Source organism: Histoplasma capsulatum, genomic scaffold (assembly GCF_000149585.1).
Source record: "Histoplasma capsulatum NAm1 scaffold_2 genomic scaffold, whole genome shotgun sequence".
NCBI classification, from domain to species: Eukaryota; Fungi; Ascomycota; class Eurotiomycetes; order Onygenales; family Ajellomycetaceae; genus Histoplasma; species Histoplasma mississippiense.
The window spans coordinates 1768487-1780000 of record NW_001813981.1 but is presented as its reverse complement, the minus strand read 5'-3'; the positions used below and the strand labels follow the sequence as shown (position 1 = coordinate 1780000).

Genomic DNA, 11514 nt, shown 5'->3' with positions numbered 1-11514 from the left:
CCCACAGATGTCCGTTACGAGAAGAAAACGTTGGTTTTGGTCGGTGATCCAGCTTTCACGGAATGGGTTGGATTCCCAATCTGCCTATCGAGCCGTAACGTCATCACGAAAAGTGGAGGAAGAATAAGGAGAGCGGAATAATTAGTTAGTAAGAGGTCTATACGAAGTTGATGGTATTCTTTTTGATGAGCGATGTGCACAGTAGCGGAGGTCGCGTATAGGATTCGCCAGCACTAGGACAAGTTATTGTTAATTGTGACCATAGATCAACCAGGAGATGTGCAAGTCCGGCATTCTTAAGGGGCAACAAGACGAAGGGAGTGTCAAAGTCATTCTTCGATGTTTGGCGAAGATCAGGCGTGGCCATGCCCACCCCCGTTTTGCTGTTGTGGATGCTTGTCGCAGGTGAGCAAGTCCAGGTCATCAGGAAAAATGACGGAAGAGTGGGTGGCAGCACAGGGCTTGGCATGCCTCCCCCTATTTTTTACACTTTTCTCTTTTGCTTCTTTTCTTTTTCCCGCTCTGCGTCAGGCCTATCTGGGCATGGCGCAACAAAGAGAACGGGAGAACTACTGTGTATCCTGGGCGCAGCCTGACAGGCAGCTCGACCTGGATAACGACCTGGAAGAAATCGCGGGATCCCGAGCATGCTTCTAGAAAGGCTTGATCAAAAGGCCCAGCAAAGAATATCTAGGTGTTTCTGAAGGGCTATCCCTACCCCATCAGATGTACTCCGTACAGATCTGTATTTTAGGTTCAGATGTGTACTCCGTAGATGCGGATATATATATCACAATTGCTGACATTGTGGGAATTTCAGCTTGTAGCTGCTGGTCGATCTGCGCCTTGCTGGGTCGGCGCACGGTAACAAATAGCTAGCCTGACTATAAGCAATATAAACAACAACATACAGAATGGAAATATCAATAAGATATACGAGTAAACATACTCAAGCCGATGATATACATCCAAGCATCAGAGGCTGGGATATGCTTCAAGACCAAAGACCTCCACAGATGCCGTACGGTATGCGTCAGTACGCCGAGAAGGAATCAGTGAATGATTACAGAGAATACTGAGGCAATTCATTGGTTGGGCTTCAGCTGCCGGAGCGCTGGAAACCAGATTTGATTATGAGCCAATCAAAACGCCGGATGATGCTAGCTGATCCAGACCCGTCCGTATTACGCGTCCAGCCATTTAAATTACCCACGGTATTGAATTTGGAATTACGTACAGTGGCGTATCATGGAGATATCCTCAAACAGCAAACAGGCATTTGCCTCGATCCAAGGTTTATTTGCACCGGCAATTTGCGCCGTCACATCTGAATCTGCCTTCTTGATAACTCACCCTAGTTTGGGCAGTCATATAATCGCTGGACCCTGTTGGCTTGGTGGCCGAGCACAGAGTAGAAACGTCGAATTCGAATCCTTCCCCTGCTTCGTTTCTGGTTTAGAGCGGGTCTTGGCATCCCTCCCGTCAAACGTCGCCTGCTCGAATCCCAATCTCCAAAAAATCCTACGTCTTTTGCAGAACAAACTGCAAACACTCTCCCCAACTTTCTGCCACCTGCAATCCCAGGCCTCGCTCCTCCACCCTCTCACCTCTCAGACCTCATGACCACCGCCTGGCTCGCCATAAGCTTGAATACCGTCAAGAGGCTGACCATTGAGCCAATATTCCCCTATCCGCTTGATTGATTCCGCTGTGCATCCGCAAATCTGCAGATAGGGGACTTCTCTTTTCCGGCGACTTGTTTCTATCGGAATAAGAGCCTCTCTTTCCCACGTCCATTAGCCCTCCACCACTCCGCTAGTTACGTCCCGCTACCGGACTCTCTGAATTCTCTCAATAATCGAGTTCCTTTCGTCGTGATTACAGCTACTACTGTTGATCTTGTTGCCTCTTAAAGCTGGCTTCCTGACCCCCCTTCCCCTCCTCGGCCTCGCCTCTCCTCCCCGGTCCAGGAGGTCAAACGCCATCCGGACCTCCATAAAAGGGAAACAAAATTCTATCCGTGCCGAATTTCTTCAAACCCACGTGTCTGCGCCCATGGGGTTCGTACAACGCCTCGCAAAGCGAGCCCCATATTTAACCGCGGCCCCTGCTTTTGACAATGTCTCGAACGAAAAGGGCGTCATAATACCCAGATTCGCCTTCTTCAAGCGGCGGATACGACTCCGAAGGAACTCTGCCATTTCAATACCACTGGGCTTCGTTCTATTATTTCCTTGTATTGTAATAGTTCTTGTATTCCTTCTCATCATCACTCATCCTTCTTCTTCAGGTCGAATTTTGTTGCCGGCTGGAACCCCTCCGTCAATCAGGTGCGTCTTTGCTACTCACAGCATTTGCGCTGAAGCCAACTCTTGACGTGGTTTGTGATGCTAATAACTCGTGATTTCAAACAGAAAAATCAGCGAAAAACATGATAAAGTTTTTGCTACTGGTTGTCTTGAAATGGACACCAGTACTCCAAGAGCAAATGCCGCATTTGTAGTCTTGGCAAGAAATAAGGAATTAGATGGCGTGATTCAATCCATGAAATCTATTGAACGACATTTCAACAGATTCTACAACTATCCTTATGTGTTCCTAAATGACGGGGACTTCGACCAGAATTTCAAAGATACGATTGCCAACTATACAAGTTCTTCTGTGGAATTTGGTAAAATTGACTCTTCCATGTGGGGATACCCTGACTGGATCGACCATGAAGTAGCCAAGGAAGGAATTAGAAAGCAAGGAGATGCTGCCATTATGTATGGTGGCATGGAGAGTTACCACCACATGTGTCGGTTTTATTCTGGGTGAGCATCAAGTTATCTCGCCTGTGTCGCGTAAATACATGCTGATTGCACTAATGTTGTGGCTAGATTCTTCTACAAGCACGAGCTCCTCATGAAATATGAATGGTACTGGCGCCTGGAGCCAGATATCAAATATTTCTGTGACATCACCTAGTATTTATATCCCCAGCCATTCCTTTGCCATCCCTAAGCTTAACTAGGGTTTACTGACTTTTATATTAGTGATCCATTCCTCAAAATGATCGAGCATAATAAAACATACGGGTTTACTATTGCTGTTAAAGAGCTCAGGGAAACGGTCCCGAACCTCTTCCGTTATGCTTCCGCCTACAAGAGAACAAAAAATATTACATCCCAGGGTTTGTGGGAAATGTTCCTGGAAGATCCCCCGGAGCCGAAGGAACCAGCCAAGGAAACTCCAGAGTATGAGCCATTGCCAGATGAAATCCTGCAGACGCAACCAGGCAACGGAGCCATTGAAGACATCGACCCTGAAGCTATGGAAGGAGAAAAGTATAACATGTGCCATTTCTGGAGTAATTTTGAAATCGCTCGACTTGATTGGTTCCGTAGCAAGGAGTACGAGGACTTCTTCAACATGATGGACAGAAGTGGTGGATTTTGGATGGAACGAGTAAGAAGCCACACCCTTGTTTTCTGTTTTTGTAATTACATTTGATCACAAAAGTATCCTGACATCTGTATCCAGTGGGGTGATGCACCGATCCATTCACTTGCGGCTGGTGTCTTACTCGCACCCAAAGACATTCATTACTTCCGAGATTTTGGATATCGACACACAACCATCCAGCATTGCCCGGCCAACGCCCCTGCCCGTCAGCAGGACAGGATTCCTTATCTCGAAATGACCACTTTGGATGAGAAAAAACGACAAGAAGAAGACGAGTACTGGGACGTACCAGACACACCGAAAGAAAATGGAGTGGGTTGCCGGTGTCGATGCGACACGGATATTGTAGACGTGGAAGGCAAACCAGGAAGTTGTCTAGCAGAATGGGTCGAAGTTGCTGGAGGCTGGGCATCTCCATAAACCGATCTCTTGATTGCTTTGGTCGCCCGTTCTCTCATCCTCGTTGCCAGCCCAGGTCAAGTGTTCGTTTTCTCTAAAATGCCGAGCTACCCTTTTTGGTCATCTAGGAGTTTATATTCTTAACCCTGCACGAACCTTTTATGGTTTTTTCTTCTTTTTTTCCTTCAATCCGCTTATTGGGAATTAAGGCGTTTTTTGCATGTGATACTTAATATACGGGTTTCTTTTTGCCTTGCTTATTATTTTGTTTTTGTCTTATGTCTTTTTCCCCGTTCTCCCTCCACGAGCAGCCCCAGCGTCATCGCATTCTTCCGCAAAAACTATTCCAGATCTCTATATTATATCTGCCGGGCATTCCAAACTTGGCATCTGGTCCGTTTTCCACATAGGATGTTTCCTTTCGGAGACGGGAGCATCCTCCTAACGGCTCCCAGGTATACGACGTGTCGGCCACCCATTACGATACGGCATAAAGATGAAATAGAAAGAAAGCTAACCTCTCCGGGCCCTGTTATATATATCACCGCACTGGCGACTACTGCTACCTTGCGCTCGAACTTGTCACCCATCACTCTCTATAACACTACCGAGTAGTGTCGACACTTTTTCCCCTTTTGGTTTACGAAGGATACTGCTGTGGAATGTTATCGGATTAAAAACAGGAGGTTGATTGGTGCTGCCTTCAAAATACAAGATCCACAAACACTATCCGGCCGCTCCTGCTCCTGTGTCTCTTCTACGTCGAAGAAAAGAAAGAGAAGGGCAATAAACAGAAACTCGCTGCAGTGGAAAAAATTTTCATGCCAATTTTGGGACCACCAAGGCATTCGGAGTAGAGAATGGGGCGAACCTTACTTATTTTAACCCTTGAAAAGAAGCATAAGCAACAAATACATTCATACGCGTCACCAAAACAAAACAAAACTACACGAATACACCAAGTTATCTATTTTAATCCTTTTTTTTAACCCCCCCCCTTTATATTTTTCTAGCTTTCCTGAACTTTCAATTTATCCAGTTTTCTTTCTTTTCTTCCCTCAACTCCTGTCCACGCTTACCTTCGCCTCCTAGGCTTCATTTCTATACTTGATTCTTCTTACCTTCTGACACTGTACATAAGACTGTTGCTCTGTTACTATATAGCTTACACTCTCCCTCCTTTCCTCCGTTTCTATTGTACTTTTGATATATAATGTTTTTCTTTAGTTTCTTCATCTTCAGCCGCTTTTTCTTTTTAGGTGTTGGTTAATCGATTTCAGATTCCTTGTGAATTAAGACATCATTGAGACAATTGTCACTGTAGTCTGCCGTAGTTTTTGAGGAGAAAAACGGCGGCGGCGGGAAACGGGATATTAAAAAAAAAAAAAAAAAAAAAAAAAAACCCTCTATCTTTCTTCTGTTCGTTATTACCTACTAGTAAGTAAGTATGTATTTATTATTTTGTCTTGCATTTTCCGGTTTCCGGTTTCGACTCCTTCCTCCTGATATCAACATTAATTTACCTCATTCCTCTCTATCATATCTTTACAGACTGGACATTGTGACCCCTATGTCATTATATGTGAACCGTACAAGCGGAAAAAGCTTTGTAAAAAAATTTTTTTTTTAAAAAAAAAGGGGGGGTGGGGTGGGGTCTACAAAATCGGAGAATAAGTATAAAGAGAATGAAAATGATAATGAAAATGGAGAAGAAACGAGCGAATAAGTACGAATCGGAAAAGGGAAACGGGTGGGCTACTTTGGCAGATTGGCAAGTTGTTTATACCTTTGTATGCTGCACTCTGGGAAAGCTTGTAGAACGTCGCATTTCTATAGACACTTTCTTAAGGAGTCCACTGTATATTATTTCAAATGTAGCTACGCTGTTTATGGAGGCTCCATGCAGCAGTTCATGGATTCAGACATTGGCAAATTATGTACTCCGTACTACAAACGAACTTTCGAAACCTCCTTCTGGACCCCCCCAAACACATTCTCCCAGAGTACCGACGAGAAGGTAGTTAGCCCACGTCAACCGCGGCGCCAACTGGCCCAGCCGAGCCTAACTGCAAAAGGTTCCAGCTGGCTCCAACGCCTGCCTAATTATATAAGTCTCCACGGCCAAAGCGTTAATCCGACCCCACCCCATCTTGTCATCATCCATCCACCACCTCATCTATCCTTTCCATCGGCACTCGACGCAAGAAATGCCTGGCTCGGACGAGTCTGCTTGCTCCAGCAGGTCCCAGCATTGCCAACATCATAATCACAGCCATCATCAGGATAATAACCCTCCGCCTCTTTTTCGGTTCCCAAAACTCCCCACTTCTAGTCCCGGACTCTGGAGCAATGACGTCAGAGAGTCATAGGCTGGAGCGCCCCAGGTAGCTCACTCAGCGAGAGCTGGGCGACCCCTCAGCGGCTCTGATATCTATTCCGAAGATGATTCCCGCTCAGATCAGACAGACACCGCCTCTCTGGTTGGTCGTGGCGTTCCCGACGACATCACCAGTCTTGAAGGCAGGGATGACGACGATAGCGAGGTGGATAGTGTGGACGTGCGAAGCTGTTACTCTGAGACATCACTCCCCCCATTCCCACCCCACATGAGAGAACAAAGTCTGGAGAACAGCGACACCACTATCAAAGCTCCCTATCAGTTGGGTTCAGACCCTATCGAGTTTGTCGAGCCGGACAACTGGTCTGAAAGGGAAACAGTCGAACTGAAACATACCATCAAAGTATTGAATGCAGCTGAGATCCCCGCATTCCTGCGTACCCGTTCCCACGACCTGGGCGATGGCCATCTATCTGTCACTGTCCAGCAGACAGTGGCTAAGCGTGGTCTTGACCTTGCCAAGCCATTCCGTGCTCTCTACATCGGCGACTCAGATTTCAAGCATATCGTCCTTGATAAATTGGGGGATGTTCTCGTTGCAGGCTCCGAAGATGGCTTTGATAATGGCGAATCAGGGAACGCTTCTCGTTTTCACGTCGTCCCAGCATCCTTTGGCACCGGCGCTAGTCCGAACTATGCAGAACTTCTGCCAATTCATGTTCAACTTGTCGTCGATGAATGCCTGTCGGCAACGGCACAGAGTAAACAAAGCAAAATTAGCATTACGCTAAATAATCAAACCCTTTGCAGTTCAGCTTGGACTGGATCGGGCTACGAAATACAATCCTCTACTCCTTGGACTCTTCCAGACTTGGCTATCTTCTTTATAGCCCAAGATGACAATCTTGGAAGCCGCAAGATTCGTTCTCTGTGTCATACCTTCATGAAGCGCCACGGGGTGCCATCTATAGTCATCTCCGAGAATCCTATGTGGGCCAAGCAGAATCCAATTGTTCCGCTGGACGATCAAAATTTACATATCTGTCTGGAGTCCCGGCGGAAGGGAACGGGTGAGTCACAAGTACTCGGCAGGTTCCCAATTGATTTGAAAACCTTCGAAAGTATTGCCCCTGGACAGCTAAATCGGCATATCGCATCCCTTTCGAGCCTTTGTTCGTCGAAAACTATTCCCAAAGCGACTAAGGCACCAGATAAGACGACTGGAAATCCCAATCAAGTTCGAGACTGGAGACTCTGGGTAGATATCAAACCATTGTCGGACGGTTCTCATCAGCTCATTTTATTCGGCACACCGTACAACATCGGTACAATTAGGAACGCATTTTTCTCCTTTGGGATCCTAGCCTCTGGGTTTTTGGTGATCGCGGTGATTTCTGCTCTCATGCATACCTTTATTCTATTGATCATGAACCTCTCCTCTCGAGCTCTCACCCTATCTATGCCCCCTCCCCACGCTGGACCGGCCTCGACAACGGCTTATTTGCCTCCCATCACAACTACGGCAAGTACCGCAAAAACAACATCGCTGATGCCTCTCTCCGCACGAGACCTGATCTCTTCCGACTGTGCGCTGGAAGATTCACTCCACTTAGATACCTATATCTCGAAAATTACCAGCGGCACGGAGGAGCCTGGTAATGGACGTGATAAAGTCCAAGTCCATGTTATTGGTGACTGCCACATCATTATAAAACTTCCGGCTCGCCTCGCATCACGCCGAAAATCTTTCAAGTTCGATGTAAGGGTAACCAGAGACGCCCTTCATATTCCGTTTGACCAGACGCGCATGTTTGACGGAGTATACAAGCTGCGTCTCCCCAGAGAAGACGCATATGGCCTTCTGAACATTTCCATCATTACGAAATCAAAACCGATGATCGAACAGGTTACGGAGATTGACTTCGGAACTCCCTGGCTTAAGATCGCTAACTGGAAAAGGGCCGCCCAGAAACTTTCTGCCAAGCTCAGAAGGGATCTCAACCTGGCCTCTGTAGGGCTTTCAGACGCATACAACCGAATGTCCGCAGATTTGCAAGAAGTGAGCGACATTCTACGCGTGGAAACCGAATCGGTAGGTCGGGCCTCGTTGCAGCGGGCAATGAAAGCCACGAGCTCGATGCTGGCCAAGTCGAAACAGTTTTCCGACGAGATCGCACGACGCACACAGGATAGAATGCTGGCATCCACAACCTTACTTCGTGAGAAACTGTCGACTGTGAACACGGATGTTGTGCAATTGGCCAATGATGGTTTGTGTGCAATAGAGAAGGAGGCGAGGAGACTATTCCAGAATCCCGCATCTGCGTACGACTTCAACATTGCCCGGGCATCTCACAGATAACGCACAACGAGTGAGGAGGTCTCCGGGAATGGCGGCGGCGCAGAAGCAAGCGGCGCATCTATGGCAGCGGTTAGGAACTAGGCCTAATAATGAGCTAAGGAGGGCGATGCGGTGGTCCAGATGCGAGAGAGGGAGGTGCAAGAAAGCCCAACCCGGGAAAGTACATGGTTTTCAGAAGCACGAGCGTTGGGGATTAAAATAAATTTCCGCTCCATTTTTTTCCAACCGCTTTTTCCATTTCACGGTTGTGTTGCACCCTGGTTCTCCTTCCTTCCCCCCCCCCCCCCCCATTACTCGTTTTCTTTTTGTCATATCTTGTAAGTGGTGGACTTTCAGCGACTTCGGTACATTCAATAAGGACTGGCTGGTTTGTTTTTTTTTTTTTTTTTTTTCCTGGGGAAATGGAGTTCGAAAATGGGGGTTCTCAACTTAATTATTTGCTTTTACTTCCCCTTTCAATGTCCACATATTGATTTGAACGTGCTGAGTACATAATCACTGCCTAACTATCTCGCCCATTCCTTCTTAATTCTCAATATCTGATTTAGTTTCAGCTACTCCGTAGTTAGGTGATTCGATGGTGAAAACTTAAAAAAGAAGAAAGAGTACATATCCTGGATCTTCTGGAAAGTATTTCTCAATCAGAACAGGTGAAATAGTGTGTGAATGTAAATTATTATCATCAAGTTATCAAAAATTGCACCGGGCACTGCTAATGCCCTGGATATCTCTCCTGTTGAAGGCTTGACATGGCAGCTTCCGCTGTGGCACCAAATACACCTACGATCTCAATCTAGCTTTGCAGGTTCCACTTACCCCTCTCCACGCCAGGTTCCAGGCTGGTTGCGGGCCTCTCAGGTTGCAAGCCACACGATTTACCCCTCCACCAAGAAAAGGAGAAAAGAGACGGTGGAGGCGAGAAAGGGGAGACGGGCCAAAAAGGGAAAAAAAAAAAAAAAAAAAAAAAAAAAAAGAAACCAAATCAAATCGAATAAATAGAAGGAAACAAGAAGAGGCAAGAAAAGTACAAGGAAAAAGACAACCAAAGAAGACTGGCGCCCCAACTAAGTGATCGCCCTAACCCAACTCACCCTCACTGGAAACCCAAACCCGAACTCGTACCTTGACTTTTGCAACACTACCACAACCACAACCACCACCACATCACAACTTTTCACCACTTGCCCTCCCCCCCCACCTCCAACCTAACAACAACAACATCCTACAAACCAAAATAAGATCAACAAAAGACGAGCCCGACGAGCCCGGTCATATATAACCTACCCTTAACGCCTCCCCACCAACAACCGCAGCCATGACCGACATTACCAACGCAAAGCCTGAAGACCCCACCACCACCACCACCGACGCTGCTGCGGCGCCTGAGGAAGAAAAGTCAGTCGACGCTCCTCCTGCCGAAGGACCCAAGCCAGATACAGAAAAAGAAGTTGCTGCTGCTGCTGATGACGATGTAAAGAAAGACGCGGAGGGAGGGGACAACAAGCCCCCCACCACCACATCTGATAGCGTGTTTTCGATGTTTGGTGGGGGTCCGAAGAGGGAGAGGAAACGGGAGGATGATGAGGATGAGGATGAGCCCTCTGGGTCTTCGAAGGCGAAGAAGGATGGGGAGGTAGCGGTGAGTTACTGTCTAGTTTTTTTGGTTTTGTTTCAAGGAAAAAATTTTTCCTAAGATTTCTTTTTTTTTGATTTTGATTTTTTTTTTTTTTTTTTTGAGAGGGGGGGGTTCACTTACATACGTCTTGGAAGAACTCCTTCCCCTTTATCGGAGAATACAAAATTATTAGTACTGTAAACTGACGTGAGGCCTCTTATCTTGGCATCTTATTATATAGGAGGAGGAAGAAGCGGACGTCCACTTTGAGCCCGTCGTACATCTTACCGAAAAAGTCGAAATCAAGACGAATGAGGAACTGGAAGAACAGACATTTAAGATGCGTGCGAAGCTCTTTAAATTCGACCGTAGTTCCCGGGAATGGAAAGAGCGTGGGACCGGTGATGTCAGACTTCTTAAGCACAAGGAAAACCAGAAGACCCGCCTGGTTATGCGGAGAGATAAGACGCTGAAGGTTTGCGCGAATCATTACAGTATGTTCCTCGTCCCCTAGAAAGGTTTTTAAGACGAAGAGAAAGGAAGCTCTTCGCTTTTCGCATTATATGATTCCGTAATTTTAAGTGTAGGAATGAGTTGATGCTAATATGAAATCGTTTTAGTTGTTCCCGATATGAAGCTGGCTCCCAATGTCGGTAGCGACCGAAGTTGGGTATGGAATGCCGCTGCAGATGTCAGCGAAGGCGAACCTGAAGCACAAACTCTGGCCATCCGCTTTGCGAATAGTGAAAGTGAGTCCTACCTAGCTCCCCTTGCCCTCTTTTGTAAACAATTGCTTACTCGCCTATGCTGCAGATGCGAACCTCTTTAAAGAAGCCTTCGAGAAAGCCCAACAGGAGAACGAGAAGCTTTTTGCCGCTGGCGCTAGCGAGTAAATTTTTCAATAGTCCGCTCGGGACTATATTATTCACGTTCTTACTATCATCATCATCCCAAATATCATCAATCTTCGAGAACAATTTATGCGTCACTGAGATGTGTTTTAACAGAACGCTCAATTATCCCCTTTGACAACACGCCCCGTCTGGACTCAAATCCCCCGTCCCCACTTCACTATCATATCCCTCTTCACCACCATCGCCATCACCATTCCCCAATACAGACTCCCCGAATAATCCTTACGTTCCCCTTGACAACCCCTATGCAAAATCCCAATACCCCCCGCTTTTTTTTGGTCAACGAGACTGCTTTCCCCTTGATTCCTATTCGATGATGTAATGTGTTTCTCATTAAGCAATGGTGCAGATGAAATTATTTTTTATATTAATCTTTTCCCTCAGAAAAGAGAAAGGATAAGCGTCAATAAAAAAGGTTATAAAATAGATAAATTTGAATGGC

General features: G+C 46.5%; 4 protein-coding genes across 4 annotated transcripts in view; 3 read left to right on the top strand and 1 right to left on the bottom strand.

Moving 5' to 3' along the window:
• HCAG_02615 (predicted protein) overlaps positions 1 to 367 on the bottom strand; it is a gene marked incomplete at both ends in the record, with an annotated part of 1541 nt that extends 1174 nt beyond the window's left edge. Inside the window, 2 exons of the mRNA XM_001542394.1 lie at positions 19 to 84; positions 164 to 367. Coding sequence (XP_001542444.1) covers positions 19 to 84; positions 164 to 367 — 270 coding nt within the window. The remainder of the gene's footprint in view (positions 1 to 18; positions 85 to 163) is intronic.
• Positions 368 to 2055: 1688 nt separating this feature from the next.
• On the top strand, positions 2056 to 3864 carry HCAG_02614 (predicted protein; the record flags this gene model as incomplete). The annotated part of the gene is made up of 5 exons (XM_001542393.1): positions 2056 to 2330; positions 2415 to 2813; positions 2880 to 2966; positions 3036 to 3447; positions 3523 to 3864. 5 exons carry the CDS (start codon positions 2056 to 2058, stop codon positions 3862 to 3864), a joined length of 1515 nt encoding a protein of 504 aa, XP_001542443.1.
• A 2186-nt stretch (positions 3865 to 6050) lies between these two features.
• On the top strand, positions 6051 to 8543 carry HCAG_02613 (predicted protein; the record flags this gene model as incomplete). The annotated part of the gene is made up of 2 exons (XM_001542392.1): positions 6051 to 6067; positions 6263 to 8543. 2 exons carry the CDS (start codon positions 6051 to 6053, stop codon positions 8541 to 8543), a joined length of 2298 nt encoding a protein of 765 aa, XP_001542442.1.
• A 1315-nt stretch (positions 8544 to 9858) lies between these two features.
• On the top strand, positions 9859 to 11051 carry HCAG_02612 (hypothetical protein; the record flags this gene model as incomplete). Its single annotated transcript, XM_001542391.1, has 4 exons — positions 9859 to 10014; positions 10400 to 10652; positions 10779 to 10907; positions 10972 to 11051. 4 exons carry the CDS (start codon positions 9859 to 9861, stop codon positions 11049 to 11051), a joined length of 618 nt encoding a protein of 205 aa, XP_001542441.1.
• Positions 11052 to 11514: the final 463 nt, after the last annotated feature.